The sequence below is a fragment of the Hippopotamus amphibius genome, chromosome 3 (assembly GCF_030028045.1).
Source record: "Hippopotamus amphibius kiboko isolate mHipAmp2 chromosome 3, mHipAmp2.hap2, whole genome shotgun sequence".
Lineage (NCBI taxonomy): Eukaryota > Metazoa > Chordata > Mammalia > Artiodactyla > Hippopotamidae > Hippopotamus > Hippopotamus amphibius.
Window position 1 is genome coordinate 30,481,591 of NC_080188.1, and position 18,186 is coordinate 30,499,776.

The 18,186-nt window shown below is 36.1% G+C and overlaps 1 protein-coding gene across 6 annotated transcripts in view; it reads left to right on the top strand.

Annotated features, from left to right (window-relative positions):
* Window positions 1-18,186, top strand: part of CEP135 (centrosomal protein 135) — a 68,524-nt gene that overhangs the window by 17,101 nt on the left and 33,237 nt on the right. For all 6 annotated transcript variants that reach the window (XR_009052820.1, XR_009052819.1, XR_009052821.1 and 3 more), the window contains 5 exons: window positions 2,525-2,590; window positions 4,917-5,055; window positions 8,077-8,300; window positions 11,848-12,000; window positions 12,924-13,076. Coding sequence is in view for 3 of the 6 variants with exons in the window: in XM_057729322.1 (XP_057585305.1) it covers window positions 2,525-2,590; window positions 4,917-5,055; window positions 8,077-8,300; window positions 11,848-12,000; window positions 12,924-13,076 (735 nt within the window). In the remaining 3 variants the exon portion in view is untranslated. The remainder of the gene's footprint in view (window positions 1-2,524; window positions 2,591-4,916; window positions 5,056-8,076; window positions 8,301-11,847; window positions 12,001-12,923; window positions 13,077-18,186) is intronic.

Sequence of the window (18,186 nt, forward strand, 5' to 3'; positions counted from 1 at the left end):
GGTTGTAGGGGTGCTCATTAATTCTCCTAGAGTATAGTGAGCTTGAGTCCTTTTGATATCTTGTTCGGGTCTTTTGGTTCGGTTTCTAATTCAAAGTGTTGTTTACATCGCCTAAATGCTTGCACTTTTTCTAGTTGTTTGAGTGACTTTCAGAAGCACACCTCTTCTTAGGACCGCTCTTCCAGGCTCTTATCCTCTTTTCCTACGAGATTTTCATCTCTGTTTATCTCTGCATTGTGAGCAGGTTTCAGAGGTTTGTGTTCTAGGTTGTTTTGTGCTCATGAACCCTTTAAAGGTAGTTTTTGAAACTGTGTATATCCTTGCATATTTTTAAGTTGATAGGTAACACTTTTCATCTTTAAGTTTAAATAGATGCAAAGGATGTAATTTCTAATCAGTTGTAAATATTGATCTCTTAAAACTGTCATATCATTCCTTTAAATATAGCCAGTAGAATCCAAATGACCCTTCTTGAAATCCTCACAAAATTTTATCCTTTTAACATATTTTATGCTTGAATATCTTCTTATGATAACTCATATCAAAAGTCTCTGCAATTAAAAAATACATGAATTGAAATTTTTTATTTTAAAAAGTGTTCTGTGACTATAAGGTTCAGAGTGTTAACATTTTCCACTAAATAATATTATCATTATAATTATTAGTAATCAGTGGATCAAAGTGACAAGTGTAGTACAAATGTTGATAAATACTTATTAAATAAAAAAGTAAAATTTTACTGAAAATACATTTCGTAAGACATAATGGGAGAAAATAGTGTCTTAATTAAATCCTTCGGCCAGCCCCAACACTTCAGATTATCTTTTTTGTCTAGTCCTTTGGAAGTTTTTTATATGTAGAGATAGTATGCTATTAGATGCGTGCCTTTCTTTTGAAAAGTGGGGAAATGGCAGTTGTGGAAGGGGAGGTGGGAAAGAAGTCACATGATACCTAGAACACAAGAAAGTTCTCAGATAATTTTTATGAAGGACTGTATGTGCAAATTAAGAATCCGGATATTGATTCCTCAAAACTATGTATATGTGATAGTTTTACATAATACTTGGATAGTCTTTGTGTTATCCCAGGAATGAGTATAACCTAGTTTGAAGATCACTACTATACATCAATTGAATAATATGAGTGAATTTTATGCAGTGTCACCTCCACTGGTTAGTGGAATAGAAGGAAACCACCTCAGCATAATAAAGTCCATATGTGAAAAGCTCACAGCTAACATCATACCCAGTGATGAAATACTGAAAACTTTTCCTCTAAGATTAGGAACACGGGAAGGATGCTCATTCTCATTACTTCTTTTCAACATAGTACTGGAAGTCCTAGCCAGAGGAATTAGGCAAGAAGAAGAAATAAGAGGCATCCAAATTGGAAAGAACGAAATAAAATTATGTTTCCAGATGAGATGATCTTATGTGTAGAAAACCCTAAAGATTGCATTTAAAAAAAAAACAACAGAACTAATAAATTCAGCAAAGTCGGAGGATACAAAATCATTGCATAAAAATCTGGTGCATTTCTATATGCTAGTAATTAAAATACAAGAAGGAAATTAGGAAAATAATCCCATCTACAATGGCATCAAAAAAGAATAAAGTACCTAGGGATAAACTTAGTCAAGGAGGCAATAGGCTTGTACACTGACAACTATAAAACACTGGTGAAAGAAATTAGAGACAGAAATAAATGGAAAGATAGCCTGTGTTCATGGATTGGAAGACTATATTGTTTGAATGTCCATGCTGTCCAAAACAATCTGCAGATTCAATGCAATTCCTCTCCAAATCCCAATGGCATTTTTTAAAGAAATAGGAAAAAATCCTAAAATTCATACAGAATCCCAAGAGACCCAGAATAGCCAAGACAGTCTTGAAAATGAAGAACAGTGCAGTTTTAATTTTGCTTTTGTGGCTTTAGTTTTACTGCAGCACTCCTATATCTCATTCCTTTCCTTTTCCACTTCCTTTTGTATATTTTGTGCTGTGCACACAACATACTGAGCACAGCTTCACGTGTCCCATTGGCAGTAATCAAGAATGACAACTTGGCTCAATAAAAGATTCCTATTAGGTCATAATATTTTAATCTTGGCATTCAGCACTCTCCTTGCAGTATAGAGGATCCAGGTTGGTAGTAGCAGGTGGTAAGAAAGCAAATAGGATAGGAAAGTCAGGAAATGAAAGGGCCATAAGATTAATCCTAAAAATCAAGACTCCAGGAAAATCCTACAAGTATACAGACAGAAAAAGATTCTCAAGTGGCCCTCTCATTTCACATACAAATAGGTCCTTGTAAGCATTCAAGATACCAGGAAATTAAAGAGAAACCTCTAAACTTTGCCTCCTTGTCATTAGAACTGAGGATTAGGGCTGGCTAATGCCTCAGATCTCACTAATGAGAGGAAACATGAACTACTCAAAAAATGACTTGGTCTCATTTGCACTGTTACTTAGTGATAAGTAATCCTGACTTTTAGGTATTTATCTAACAAGCTTTTTATTCCTAGAAAGAGATTAAAAAAAAGCTCTCTGAAATGCGGGATCTTGAAGAAACAATGGGAAAACTTCAACTGGTAAGTAGGTGTTACATTGAATTGCCAGAATTTTTGTTAAGAAAATATTTATGTTTTATTTTACATTTTTTCACTAAGATGTAATTTACCTATCATAATATTCACTCCTTAAGTGTACAATTCAGCGGTTTTGGTATAGTCACAAGGTAGTACAACCATAGTTTGTCCACATTATGAAAAGACCTTCTGAACCGTGGTAGGATGTTTGGATTTTATTCTCGTGGACAATGGAAAGCCATCTAAAGTGTAAGGAGAATAAGGTGAAGGCATCAGAGATTAAAATGAATGAGCTGATTTCTTAGAAAATGTGAGAAAGTGATTTAAGATATTAAAATAATCTTCATCTCTTAGGAGTCTTTTTGCTGCTCTGCTCCCACAGCTTTGTAGCCACTCCCTGAGGGGCTGCCTGGTCATTCTTTAACTTGCCTTTGGCAAGGCTGACGTGGGTAAAGGAGTGAGGAAGAAAGTAGGAGGTGTAGTGCTTTTTTGCACTACTATCTAATTCCAGAACATTTTCATCACTCCAAAAAGAAGCTTCATACCCATTAGCAGTCACTCCTCGTTTTCCTCTCCTCAGCCTCTGACAACCACGAGTCTGCTTTCTGTTTCTCTAGATTTGCCTGTTCTGTAGATTTGCCTATTTGGATATTATGTATAAATGGAATTATATTATATGTGACCTTTTGTGTCTGGCTTTCACTTAGCACAATGTTTTCAAGGTTCATGCATGTCACAGCATGTATCATTACTTCTTTTTATGGCAAAGTAATAGTCCATTGTATGTGTACATTTAGTTTCATTTATATTTTTATAATTCTTTAATCTCATATATAATAGGTAGCAAATTACACTCAAATTTGGAAAACCTGTTAGGAATTTTATATTCTTTAAATGACTTCATGACTTGTCAGTTGAAACTAAAAAGTGATAAATTACTTGGTAAAATTGTTGACTTTTATTAAAAGCACTCAGTTGTCTTTTAATAATTTTTTTTGGCAGTACAAACTGTTTTACTAGTCATATTGTTTGTTCTGGTGATCTTCAAATGAGAAAACTAGTAATTTCATCCTAGCATAAACCTAGATATAGCACATAGTCCTATAGTTTAGAACTGGCAGAAAGAATGTCTTACTTACAGGTAGAAACTCATAGGTAGTCACCCAAAAGATTGCTGAGAATTTTTTTTAATAGCCTGTTAAATTGGATGAGTTTCCACTAATATTGCAAACAAAGGCTAATACTAATTTCCAAGTTTTCTCATTACTTATACACTTCTTACAGTCAAGCTGCAATGTTCTGGTGGCTGTCATAAGGCAAATTAAAAAAAACGATGCCATTTGTGATATGCTGGCACATGGTAGGTGTTCGGATGATTTATTGATTTTGTATGCTCACTATGAACAGCGTATCACAGTGGCTTCCTGTTTTGTTCAACTGCAGGTATTCAGTTCAGCTCAATAGTGAATAATTGAATTAGCTAAACCTGCTAAATGTTGTCTACTCTTGAGTTTCATAGATGTTGTAAAATTCTCCAGTGAGGTCAGTAAATGGAAAGTAGATGTTCTGGTGACGTTTTCACTACAGTGTAAGCTCCATGAGGACAGGAATTTTTGCCATTCGTTCACTGCTGTTTGTATGCACACTGTATACAGTTATATGTGATTCATAATGCTTGTCTCAAAACTATGACCAAGTTTCAGTATTGTTGCCTGACAGCAAGATGTTGCTGTAGTTATTTTCTGACTTTTCTTATTTTTTCCATTGGTACTACATTTTATGTATTTTTTAGATAAATACTAGTGATGTTATTAGTTAACGTTTATTAAGTTCTTGCCATGTGCCAGACACTGCAGAGAGTGCTTCACACGCATAGAGTCATCCATTCATAGATGCGTCCTTGGGGTCCAGGTACTGGTCTTATCCCCATTGTGCGGATGAGGCTGAGAGAGTAACCTTTGTACTTACGTATACCTGTGGTAGTCTTAGAGCACTGTATTAACATCTGCTTTCCTTTAAACATAAAAAAACTTGAAAAATTTTTATTGCATAAGTACATATTCATTTTTTAAAATGACAATATGCTAAACAAATTAAAAGGAAACAAAGTCCGATAAATCTACTACTTCACAAAGGAGCACTGTTGAATTTGGGTTTTATGTTGCTTTTAGCCACAGTTGATAATCAATTTTAATTGAAACTGTATGTATTTGACTAAAAGTGTGTATGTGAATTACTCTTAAATAAATGTGCTTACAAATATCTATTTTAAGTGCTATGATATTTATAAAGTTGCTAGAAATCTTAATTATAGTATTAAATTTTTCAGGAATTAAACTTATGTCATAAAGAAAAGGAGAGACTGAGTGATGAACTCCTTATAAAATCAGACCTGGAAACTGTTGTTCATCAGCTTGAACAAGAAAAGCAAAGACTTAACAAAAAAATTGAAAGTTTTGCAGTTACAGGTAAAATATAAAATGTTGATAACTTAAAAAGTGATTGTGATTTCTTCTTAATATATTATTTTTAGTAGTATGTGGTCATTCATTCATTCATTCAACATTTGTTGAGTGCTTGCCGTGTATCAGAAACCAGACTAGGCACTGAGATATAGTAGAAAACCTCTCTCCCTCAAGGACCTTACAGGAGCCTTTTATATTCTGACTAGTTGGTACAGGGAACCCCACTTGAATATTTTTGAATGTATATATAGCCTTCTTTGAGGCACACGATAATAGAATTAATTAAGACTATGAGGAAGACCGTTCTGAAATAGTGAAAAATTTAAGTACAGAATCTTTTTAAGTAAATGCAGTTTTATTACCTTAAAGTACACACACATAAACACACACACTTGAAATAGGCTCACTTTCTGCCAGGTACTCCATCCTAAATGAGTTGGTTTAATGAACTTGTAAGAATTCATTCATTTGACAAATGTTCATGAGCCTGTTTTGGTACTGGGATATATAATGGCAAACAAGATACACAGGCCTCTGCTTCTGTGGTGGCTTTACTCTAGTTATGGAGGCAAACTAGTAGCACATAAGTGAAGAAGTTAATTTAGATGATGGGGTATTAAAATAACATAGGGGAAGGTATGCTAGAAATCAGCTTGATCAAAGGACTCAGTGACAGGACACTAGCCATATGAAGATCGGGGGCAATTTTCAAGGCAGAGGGGATGGCAAGTGTAGAAGCCTGGTGCCATCAAACTCCATGTGTCTCAGGAAGTGGAAGAAAGCCAGTGTGCTGTTTTAAGAAAAGGCTATATCCTAGGCTCTTCAGCATCCATGTAGATAATCTTTCTGACCCTTCTCTTCTTACCAGCTGTATGACTTGAGCACATTACTTAACGTTGCTTCAGTTTCCATATCTATGTAGTTAATGATGGCACCTAACCCAGAAGGTTGTTGTGTGAGGATCAAATGGGTTAATATATATATTATGCTTAGACCTACATATAAAAGTTTGCAATTTACTTCCTTTCATGCTTGCTCTATCCTGCCATTTCAGTGTAATCTTTGAGATACCTAAAACTCGCTTCTTTGTGTTTTTTCTGTTGGTGGTAGTGGTGGGGTTTTTTTGTTGTTGTTTGTGGTGTTTTTGTTGTTTTGACTGCACCAGCTCTTAGTTGTGGCATGAAGGATCTTTGATCTTCATTGTGGCATGTGGGATTTTTGGGGGTTTTTTTGTTTTGGGGTTTTTTTTTTTTTTTTTGGCAGCATGCAGGATCTTTAGTTGCAGCATGAGAATTCTTAGTTGCAGCATGTGGGATCTAGTTCCCTGACCAGGGATTGAACCCAGGCCCGCAGCTTTGGGAGTGCAGAGCCTTAGCAGCTAGAGCACCAGGGAAGTCCCTTTCTTTGTGTTTTGAATGCATCCCCCTGCCCAAAACTCAGCCATGGCTCAACCAAAACATTTACACGTGAGCAGCTAAGCACTGCTTGCGTGTGCACCAGTCGGTATCAGTAGCACTGTAAATTATATGGTCCCAAACCACAGCACCCCCCTCAGTGATGTATGGAAATCTTACTCTGTATTTCTTACTGCTTGATATCCCACTCTCTGCAGGAAACATTTTCAAATGTTTTTCATTCCCAATAAACCCATTCTAAGGGGATGATCTTACCTCTAGTTTCCCTATAAAAAGGAAGCCGTCAGGGAGGCATTCCATCAGTTTCCTGTCTCCAGATCTTGAACCTGTCCACCTTTATCTTCCCTCTTGTTACAGTGGAGCCACGTACCTCTTATGAAAGGCCATTGCCTCCATCTTTTCTCTAGATCCAGTTCTCTCTAATTTTAAAATGCTTACATATTAATTATCTCCTTTGCTAACTTTAGCCTTTGTACTGCTTTTTCCCTTTGGTATTCAAACTTGCTTACCCTTCTCCCCTTCTAGAGCAGAAACCATGACCCATTCCTATGCAGCCACTTTTTCCTCCTCATCATAGCTTTAACATCTTAAAAAGTCATCCATACTTGCTTTTCTGCTTGATCACCCACTACCCTTTTGCACCTCAGTCCATTCCAGTTGGCTTCTATCCTCACCTCACCAATAAAACTGCTCTTGTTAAGATCACCACTCACCTCCATTGTGCTAAATGCAGTGGACCCTTTTCATTCATTAATTTATTTGACTTCTTAGCATTTAACACACTTGCCCATTCCTTCCACTCTCATACCTTCTTAACCTCTGGTCACTCCTCAGAATGAATTCCCCTATTCAACCTCCAGATTGCATTGCATGCTGTTCTTTTGTAGCTCTGGTCCTACTACGATTAGAATAATTATTTGACCTTGGCTATGTTTTTCATACTTGTATCCTTAGCTCATACTGGGCATATAGTAAATGGTCAATAATTGTCAGATGAATGAAAGAAAAGATGGGAAGTGAATCAGAATATGTCTTGAAAATCATTTCATGCTTTAGAGTTGTAAAGAGCATCAGTTAAGTTAGATTGAGCCATATGAAATTGCCAGTATTAGGCTACTTTTGACTCCTAAAAAGGTGATTTCTATGGTAAAAGTTAATAAATGTGCTTATTTGAAGAAAGACGAGTTCTTTTGACCTCTTTGTGTGTGTACTATATTAAATTCAAGTTTTATGTTAAAATTGCACATATTATGATCAATTGCTTATAGGTAAATTCTTTTCATGCATTTTCAGGTCATCAGAAAGTACCAGGTGGTAATTTATTGCTTCACTGTGTCATACTACATAGTACATCCTCATATATGACAAAAGCTGGAGGGCTTTGACTTACTGGATTTTATTTAAACTTTTAATTTGATTTTTGCTTTTATTTTTTACTCTTTTCCTTTCAGCATTTACCCCTTTGATATCTGGCAGTTAATAGGTGATATACAAAACAGCTAATGATTTTTAGTAGCTTACATTGTAAAAGTTATTGATATAATTTATTTGGCTGATTATACATTTTATATGCAACATTGTTTTAATATTTTATTACTTTAATTTGCAGAAAGAGAACTTACTTTGGAAGTTGAGAGGATGAGGCTAGAACATGGAATAAAACGACGAGACAAGTCACCTTCTCGTTTAGATACATTTCTGAAAGGTATAGAAGATGAACGAGATTTTTATAAGAAAGAGCTAGAAAGACTGCAACATATAATACAGCGACGATCTTGCTCTAGAAGTCATCCTACATGTGAAAAAATTCCAGTATTTAAAACACTAGAAAAGGTAATATCTCTTTATAAGGGTAATTGATAAGGCAAGAAAGTATCTTTATGAGCAAACTTTTCTGGTTTATTATTGTATTAAATGTGACATTATTCATACTTGCTTTTAAGAAGTGTTTCTTCATTTCGATTTTTTGTTTTCTTCCCTGACCTGTACCTTAGGAACACTGCATTAACTAGGAAAACCACTTACGAACAAAGCATAACATACTGATTCCTGGAAATTAAGGAAAGATTGAATGGTTCATTATATATATATAGGAGGAATGCAGGGCATCTGAGCTTCCAGAAACTGGAGCCAGGAACTCATGCTGTTGGATGTTTCCTCTATTCCTAGCCTTTACTTTCTGTATCAACTGCATTTTCTCTCTTGAAGCAAAGGGGCTTTGTTGACGTGGCTTCATGCCGTCCCCAGCCTTGAGCAGTCAGAAAGGCAGGCCACGTGGTACAGAGCAGTCATCTTCTGTGATGACCATGTGACAGGAGGAGGCACAAAATGGCAGTGGGTGCTGGGCGGGTCATCCTGTTTGTCCACTGCAACCATGTTTACAACTCGGTGGTCTAGAGATGTATAGTATGTGAAGTTAACCATGATTCATAAGAAATTAAAAGCATGTGTCTCTATTTTAGGTCTTAATTATTTTCAACATTTTATGAATGTCATTTGGGCTCTTTAGATTTTTCTTTCTTTTAAACTTTGGAGCTATAGGAGTCCCAGAGGCTTATGCGACCCTAACATTATCTACACACTAAATAAAATTAGGGAAGTTGGAAATAAAGTCATTAAAACTCAGAACATTTGATTTCAGACTTGGCTGCATTTACCAGTTCTGTCGTCTTTTTCCTGAAGATCCTCTGTCTGCTGTTACATGGTTTTGAGTCATTTTCTGATGAGACTTTTTTAACCTCATTGGCTAGTGGCTGAATTTGATTTACAAAGTGTTAGTTTAAGCACTGCTATGTTATCTGTTACAAGCACAATGAATTGGTGGGAAAATACAGTGCAAGTTAATTTATGTGCACGGAGTTGTTTTTTAAGCCCCATATATGCTTAGGGGTCAGGGAAAATAAATCGCTGAATTGATCACCTTCATTGTGTCAGACAATATTCTACAAAACGGTTAGTTTGTTTAATGAAGTACTTATTAAATAGAACTGAGAAGGTAAGTATCGCAATGCTTTTAAATATTTAATTCTTTTGCTTGGTATGAATTCATAATTGAAAGACAAATTGAGATACTGGTAAGGTACTGGGAATATTAGGGGAGACATTCCCCTCTTCAACTTATTTACTCCTTGAAATGTCCTGATGTTACCTGACATAGATAAAGAATTCACTTTCTAAAGTTCAGAAAGATGGGACATTGATAGCATTTTAGAGTCCCAGTAAGAAATTTCAGGCACGGTAGGGATTAGTGGGTGATGTACGTGAATGAAATGGGTGCTGAGAACTAGAGAGTAAATTCTCACCTAAAATTGGGTATTTTAAACATGTTTAGAAACACTTGTTGGCGGACAACAAAGACCTCTCTAAAGCCGGACTTGGGTACAGGCTGTGAGTTTTCAACCCTCTTTCAGCCCTCGCCTTATGGCAAATTGTTAGGCAGAGTTTCTTGGGATTGCAGCAACTCAGAAAAAGTATTGACATTTTTAATATTGATGATTTTTCTCAACAACACACCCATTGATTCTCTGTTGTCTGTGAAGGGATGGCACTGTCCTCTTTCACCTTGTACTCACCAGGCTTCCAAATGTGAGTTTTGAGTATAGTGCAGGAGAAAGTGCTTTGGAGTTGGAAACCTGATAGAGGTTTCAACTCCACACAGTGGCTTTATGACCTTATGACCTCATTTGCAAAGTGAGGAAAAGTAACTACAACCTTTTGTGATGATTACATGAGAGAATTTGTGTAAGGGTCCAGCATAACACCTATGTCCTAGTGAATGTTTCATTTCCTTATTATTTGCTTGTTCAAGGCACATCAGGCCTCGATAGAAAGTTAGGTTCAGTTCAGTAGATATATACTGAGAGTGTGCTGTGAATGAGGCACCAGATAAAGAAGACCTATCGCCTACTCTCACAGTCTTTAGCATTGTGCGTGTGTGTGAATGAGCTGTGTGTGTGTGTGTTGGGAACAATGGAGTGGTAAAAGGGAATTATTAACACGTGTAAATACCTACATACAAGATATATTTAGAAAAGTAGGGAATTCATTTGTTTTACTGGTTACCATGCTAGGCACTGAAGATGTGGTAAGACCAGATACTTACTGTGTCCGTGATAGAGCTTACATTTTACTGGTAAAGACACATTAAACACCCAATCATGTAAATAACTATAATCTCATGTATAGTAAGTGTTAATGAAGAAAGAATACAGGAAAGATTCAGAATGCTATGAGAGTACATCGAGGGAGATCTAAATTAGATTGGAGAATCTGGAAGGACTCCTTACGGAAAGTGACGTCTAGGCTGAGACCTAGACAGTAATGAAAATAGACTGTCAAATCCTTATTCACTGAGCTCTCCTCTTCTAAAATCTAGGCAGCCCACCTCCTTTCTGTAAGATATTTTTATTTAGATATGTTTGAGTTACAAATTTTCTTTTATCATTATTTAAACCTTGATTAATTCCTCACCCTAATTGCTTTTGTCCTATAACATATCTTGTCCTTTAAGGTGTCCAGATAGCTAATCTCATCCATTATGCCTTGATTTTGCTTGTTTAACCAAGAGGATAACTTATTTCCAAGTGGCAGGTGAAGGTTACTTCACAGATATCTACCATTTACCAAGTCTACATTGGACATGGTATGTGCACAGTAGATACTGAATAACACAGATCATACACCGTCTGGTAGAAATGTTTATATTTATCTGATTGCAAAAGCAGACCTCACATAGGTTTGAAGCTAGGACCATTGGGTGTCCGTGTGCCTGGGAAATTGATCTTAGTTTCAGTCACAGAAAACACTGAGGAACGTGCTAGACTGTTACAGTTACTTGTACTGGGTGAGCAGGTGTACACATACCCTCTTAATTCCTCCCCTGGAGAGGGTTATAAACTAGGGATTCCCAACGAGCAGTATGAATCAGAATCACCTGGAGGGTTTGATAAACCAGTTACTGGGCCCTGTTCGCAAAGTTTCTGATTGAGTAGATGTGGGGTGGACCCCAAAACTTGCATGCCTAACAAGTTGCCAGATGCTGCCTGCTTCTCCTCTGCGGATTATACTTTGTTACCACCTGTATAAACAACTAGTGGAGAATGACAGTTGAAACATCTGATGGGATCTGATTGAGTAGTATCAATGGCAGCTGGGTCCCTTGCTGGGCACTTGAAAGCCAGGAAATTTGCCCCAGTACTGCCAGCACTCTCTCTTCTGCTCTCCTTATAGATTAAAAATTGTGTTCCTTAATTACATTAGAGGAGGTTGTGTTTTTTTTGTCTGTTAACATCTTTGTCAGTCTTATCATCAGCATCCTTGTGGCAACCATGTGGTGATAATTATAACAAATGAGAACTTCTGTTTTTTAATTATGTTTCAGGGTGATTACAACTCAGAAATTCATGTGATCACAAGAGAAAGAGACGAACTTCAGCGTATGCTAGAAAGATTTGAAAAACATATGGAGGATATACAGTCCAATGTTAAATTATTGACAGCAGAAAGAGATAAACTAAGTGTCTTATATAATGAAGTAAGATATTGATTATAATTAAGCTGACAGATTATATAGCACCAGTTAACTATATGAAACCAGTATATATCCTTTAAATTACTGTAATATATGGACCTTAGTGATATCCCTTCATAGTTAGAATTATAAGTAATAGTTTCTGCTATCCTGCTCTCCAAAGCAGAGATTTCCATTGTTTTTTCATATTTCTTCTTCTTTTTTTCTAGCTTAACTGTGGGTCAGGTCAGCTAGGGATAATTCCCTATTTCTAAAACTACTGAAGGGGTCTCAGCCTGACTCTGAGCCAAGTGTATCCTTGGGATTCAGACATGTTGGGATATGTCTGTCAATCAGTGGGTAGCACTCACTAATTGGATATATTGGATATTAAGGACTTACCTTTAGGGATAGGGAGGGGAGATTCAATACAGTTTGGGCCAATTACAAAGCCTCAGTTGTCAGAGGGTATGGTGAGTCTGAGCAAAGCACGGTGTTTATCACCAAAATTTGTTCCCATACCAATCTCCCATGAAATCCTATTGCTATTTTGAGAGGAGAGAAGGATATATGGGTTAAAAGGCCAAGTTGGAAAAACTGTTCTCACTCTTGGAGTTTTTTTGGGACTCTGCAGTACAAATTGATCCACTTGTGAGCTTGTTGGCTTAGATTTCAGCTTTCTTGGGACAGAAAAATTTTTCAACTAGTAATTTTCTAATTACTAGTTGTCCATCTGCTATTTGGTTTCTCAAATTTTGTGGCTGGCACTTCCTTCAATTTCCTTGTCTTTTTTTTTTATTACTGTTATTACATTAATCCTTTTACTCTTATTTTGGTGGCATTTGGGAAGAGAGCAAAAGTAGCATGTTTATTTAGTTTGCCTTTTCTTAACTGGGAGCATATCCAATGTTTTTTTTTTTTTTAATTTATGCCTTTAATACTTTAAGGCTCAGGAAGAATTATCTGCACTAAGACAAGAATCTACCCAAACCACAGTCTCCCATAATACTGTTAGTTTTATGGAAAAGGAAAAAGAACTTGCATTATCTGACTTAAGAAGGATTATGGCAGAAAAGGAAGCTTTAAAAGAAAAGTTAAAAGTAAGTATTGACTTATTTTTAAGAGTTAATTTATTGAGACGGGAGTTCTTTTTATATGTTTTCCTGTGACATGGCAATTTTGAATCTAGATCAGGGATTGGCAAACAATGGCACATGAGCCAAATCCAGAACACTGTATTTTTTATATGGCCTGTGTGCTAAGAATGGTTTTTACATTTAAAATCATTAAAAAAAAGATTAAAAGAAAAATATTTCATGACACATGAAAATTATGACATTCAGATTTCATTGTTGATAATACTCATTAGTTGAAATACTCATTCATTTATGTGTTTTGTGTAGCTTCTTTTGTGTGCAGTGGCAGAGTTGAGTAATTGCAACAAAAGCTGTATGGTCCACAAAGCCTAAAATGTTTATTATCTGGTTCTTTACAGAAAAGAACCAAGCACTGATCCCAATAGGAGGTCCCCCCTGTGGAGGGGCATTATCTTTAATTGTAAAATAGTTTCATTGAGATATTCACTTAGCATTTAAATCACCCATTTAAAGGGTGCAATTCATTGGTTTTTAGTATATTCACAGACTTGTTCAACCGTCACCACAATCAATTTTAGAGTATTTTCAGTACCTCAGAAAGAAACCCTGTACCCATTAGCATCCACTCTTAATTTCTCGAGCCTCCTCAGGCCTAGGCAGCCTCTAATCTACTTTCTCTCTCTCTCGATTTACCTACTCTGGACATTTCATATAAATTGAATCAGTCAGTATATGTTTTTTTATGTCTGGCTTCTCCAGCTTAGCATAATGTTTTCAAGGTTCATCCATTATGTAGTATGTATCAATACTTTATTTCTTTTTATTGTGGAATAATATTCCATTGTATGGATAGACAACATTTTATCACTGGGGTGGTTTCTACTTTTTGGCTGTTATGAATAATGGTGCTATGAACATTTGTGTACAACTTTTTGTGTGGATATATGTTTTCATTTATCTTGGATATATACCTAGATTCGTATGATAACTATAACTAACTATTGAGTAACTGCCAAGCTGTTTTTCAAAGTGGCTGTACCATTTGTATCCCCACCAGCAGTGTATGAGTTCTCATTTCTCCACATCCTCACCAGTGCTTGTTATTATCTTTTTTTTTTTAATATCATCATGCTGGTGAGTGTGAAGTAGTATCCATTGTGGTTTTGATTTGCATTTCTCTGATGGCTAATGTACTTATCTTCATGTGCTTATTTGACCACTTATATATCCTTTTTAGAGAAATGTCTATTCAGATCTTTCCCTATTTTTAAATTGGGTTGTCTCATTATTGTTGAATTGTAAGAATACTTTATATATTCTCAATACAATCCCCTTATGAGATATGTGATTTGCAAGTACTTTCCCCCATTCTGTGGGTTGTCTTTTCATTTTCTTAGTATTGTCCTTTGAAAGATATTTTTTAATTTTGATAAAGTCCAGTTTATTTTTTCTTTTGATGCTTGTGCTTTTGTTATAATATCTAGGGGCAGTATTTTATATTTTATAATCTCTCCCAAAATGTTAATATACATAAAGCACTTAATAGTGCTCAGTACATTATAAGAAGTCAATATTAACTATTATTGTTACTGTTATGGAGTCCATAGTTTACTTCCAATAAATATTATTGAATTAATGCTTAGAAATTAGTAACTAATGCATAACACAGGGAGATCAACTCAATAATGGGTAATGACTTAGAGGGCTGGGATAAGGAAGGTGGGAAGGAGTCGCGGGAGGGAGGGGATATGGGGATATATGTATAAATACAGCTGATTCACTTTGTTGTACAGCAAAAACTGGCACAACAGTATAAAGCAATTATATTCCAATAAAGAACTTAAAAAAAAAAAGAAATTAGTAGCTAAGGTTAAGAATAAGAACATTTAAATATTATGAGAGGTCTTTTTTTTAAGATTTATTATTTTATTTTTTATTTATTTATTTATTTTATTTTTGGCTGCGTTGGGTCTTCGTTGCTGCGCGCAGGCTTTCTCTACTTGTGGCCATCAGGGTCTACTCTTTGTTGTGGTGTGTGTGCTTCTCAGTACAGTGGCTTCTCTTATTGCAGAGCACGGGCTCTAGGCATATGGGCTTCAGTAGTTGTGGCGCAAGCAGGCTCAGTAGTTGTGGCTCACAGGCTTTGTGGCATGTGTGATCTTTCTGGACCAGGGATCGAACCCATGTCCCATGCATTGGCAGACCGATTCTTAACCACTGCACTACCAGGGAAGTCCCCTTTAAGGGTAGTCTTTATGTCATAAATTTTCAGTTAAAGTTTTACCCTAACAGAATACTTTTAATTGGGATCTTTTGGAATATTGCCTTCCAGAAAGTGCTTTTTTATAAAAATAAGTGTTAAAATTACCAAATGGAAAACTTCTGTGCAATATGGCAACTTTTAATACAAACTACTGATTTATTCATATCATTGAAATGAGTAAGGAATATAAAAACAGGATTAAAAAAATGCAGTGGTACCAAAAACTCAGAAAAAGTGACATTCATATTAGCAGAATCTTTCTGGATTACAGGAGGCAAGATTTATGAGTTTACAATAGGTCTTTTACATAAAAACTGAACTAATCCTCTCAGTCTTTAAGTCTCCTCTAGTGGTTTCCTGTTATTCCACTGTCCACCCGATTGTGAACCCAGGCACTGAGTCCTCTCTCCCTGAAAGCTCCTATCTCTCGTTAAATTACAAAGTGCTGTTGATGCTACTTCTTAAAGAATAGTTAACATTTAGTAAGCCCTTTCCATGTGGGAATCTCTGTTCTAAGTGCTTTTTACAAGGGCTATCTCAATAAATCTTCACAATTGCCTTTTCAGTTGGGTATTGCTTATAGATGCAGTCTCTGAGTTACGAGTTTAAATAATTTGCCCAACTAACAGACACATGAAAAGATGCTGAACATTGCTAATCATCAGAGAAATGAATTTCAAAACCACAATGAGATATCACCTTACACCTGTCAGAATGGTGATTGCCAAAAAGACCACACATAGCAAATGTTGGCACAGATGTGGAGAAGAGGGAACCCTTGTACTTTGTTGGTGGGAATGTAAATTGATGCAGTCACTGTGGAAAACCGTATAGAGGTTCCTCAAAAACCTAAAAATAGAACTACTGCTTAATCCAGCGATTCCACTCCTAGGTATATATCTGAAGAAAATGAAAATACTAATTCGAAAAGATATATGTTCATGGCAGCATTATTTATAGTTGCCAAGGTATGGAAGCAACTTAAGTGTCCATCAGCAAATAAATGGATAAAGAAGATGTGGTGTATATATACAATGGAGTACTCCTTGGCCATAAAAAAGAATTAAATTTTGCCATTTGCAACAACATGGGTGGATTTGGAGGGTATTATCCTTAGTGAGATAACTCAGAGGAAGATAGATACTTTATGTTATCAGTTATATGTGGAATGTAAATAAACTAGTGAATGTAACAAAAAAGAACTAGACTCAGAGATATAGAGAACAAACTAGTGATTACCAGTGGGGAGAGGGGCAAGATCGGGTAAGAGATTAAGAGGTACAAATGACTATATATAAAACAGGGAATAGAGCCAATATTGTATAACTATAAATGAAGTATAATCTTTAAAAATAGTGAATCACTATGCTGTAAACCTAAGACATATAATATTGTCAATCAACTATACCTTAATAAAAAAAGTAGTAATAATAATTTGCCCAAGATCACCTAGGTAATAAAGTCACAAAGAATTTGGCTCCTGAGCTCACGTTGGTTTCTCTTCTATCAGTCTATTTATTTCTGTTCCCTTGCTACCATCCTATTCTGGCCATTATTCTCTCTCAATTGCACTAGTATATTAGTGGCCTCTGAAATCTGCATTTCACACTGAGGTCAGAGTCATCTTTCAAAGATGTAAATCCCAGTCACATGACTTCCTATTTAAAATCCAGTAACTGTTTTGAGCAACTTCGATGATTGGTCCTCATCTATTTCAAGGTCTAGCTTCTTTTCCCCAAGCTCATCCCCCGCTATTCCCCACCCCTCATTTTCTCAACTCCAGGTTTAATGGACTTTTTCTTGCCCCCAACTTTCTACATAAGCTGTAGAACAATCCTTCATCCCTTCCAGTTCTCTCACCTGGCTAATTCCTATTTATCCTTTAGAGCCAGGTTAAACATCATTTCCTCACACAGGAAATGAACCCTAGATCCTAGATTCCCTTTCAATATGTTGCCATAAAGTTCCTTTTCCTAGCAGAGTTTTCATGGATTTTATTTCAATATCTTGTTTAAAAAGTTTGTCTTTACTAGACTATAATGTCAATGACATCAGAGACTTTATCCATCTTACTATATTCGGAACACCTTACTTGGTGCTGGGTGTATAGTATGTACTCAATACCGGTTGAATGATTTAGTAAACAAAAAAATGCATATAGCACAGTGACCTTTTCAATGAAATATATAATCCAGACATCAGATGTCTTTACTTATTTTTTTTCTTTTTAAAAAAATTTTTCAGACCTTTTATTGAGATAGAATTGACATACAGTGAACTGCATATAAAGTGTACGATTTGATATTTTTTCTTATTAGTAATGTATATATGGCAATCCCAATCTCCCAATTCATCCCACTTAAACTTTTTTTAATAATATTCTTTTATTTATTTGTTTATTTGTTTGTTTGTTGGCTGCACTGGGTCTTCATTGCTGTGCACAGGCTTTCTCTAGTTGCGGTGAATGGGGGCTGCTCTTCGTTGTGGTGTGCAGGCTTCTCATTGCGGTGGCTTCTCTAGCTGCAGAGCATGGGCTCTAGGCATACGGCCTTCAGTAGTTGTGACATGTGGGCTCAATAGTTGTGGCTCATGGGCTTTAGCGCACAGGCTCACTAGTTGTGGTGCAGGGGCTTAGTTGCTCCTCAGCACGTGGGATCTTCCTGGACTGGGAATCAAACCCATGTCCCCCGCATTGGCAGGTGGATTCTTAACCACCGCCAGGGAAGTCCCTCTTTACTTATTTTTAATGAATAACATGGATGGAAGTAAAAATTTGCATGAAAAATTCTCACGGAACACCAACATATCACTTGTCCTAGACTTAACATCAGCAAGAGTAGGGTAAGGTAA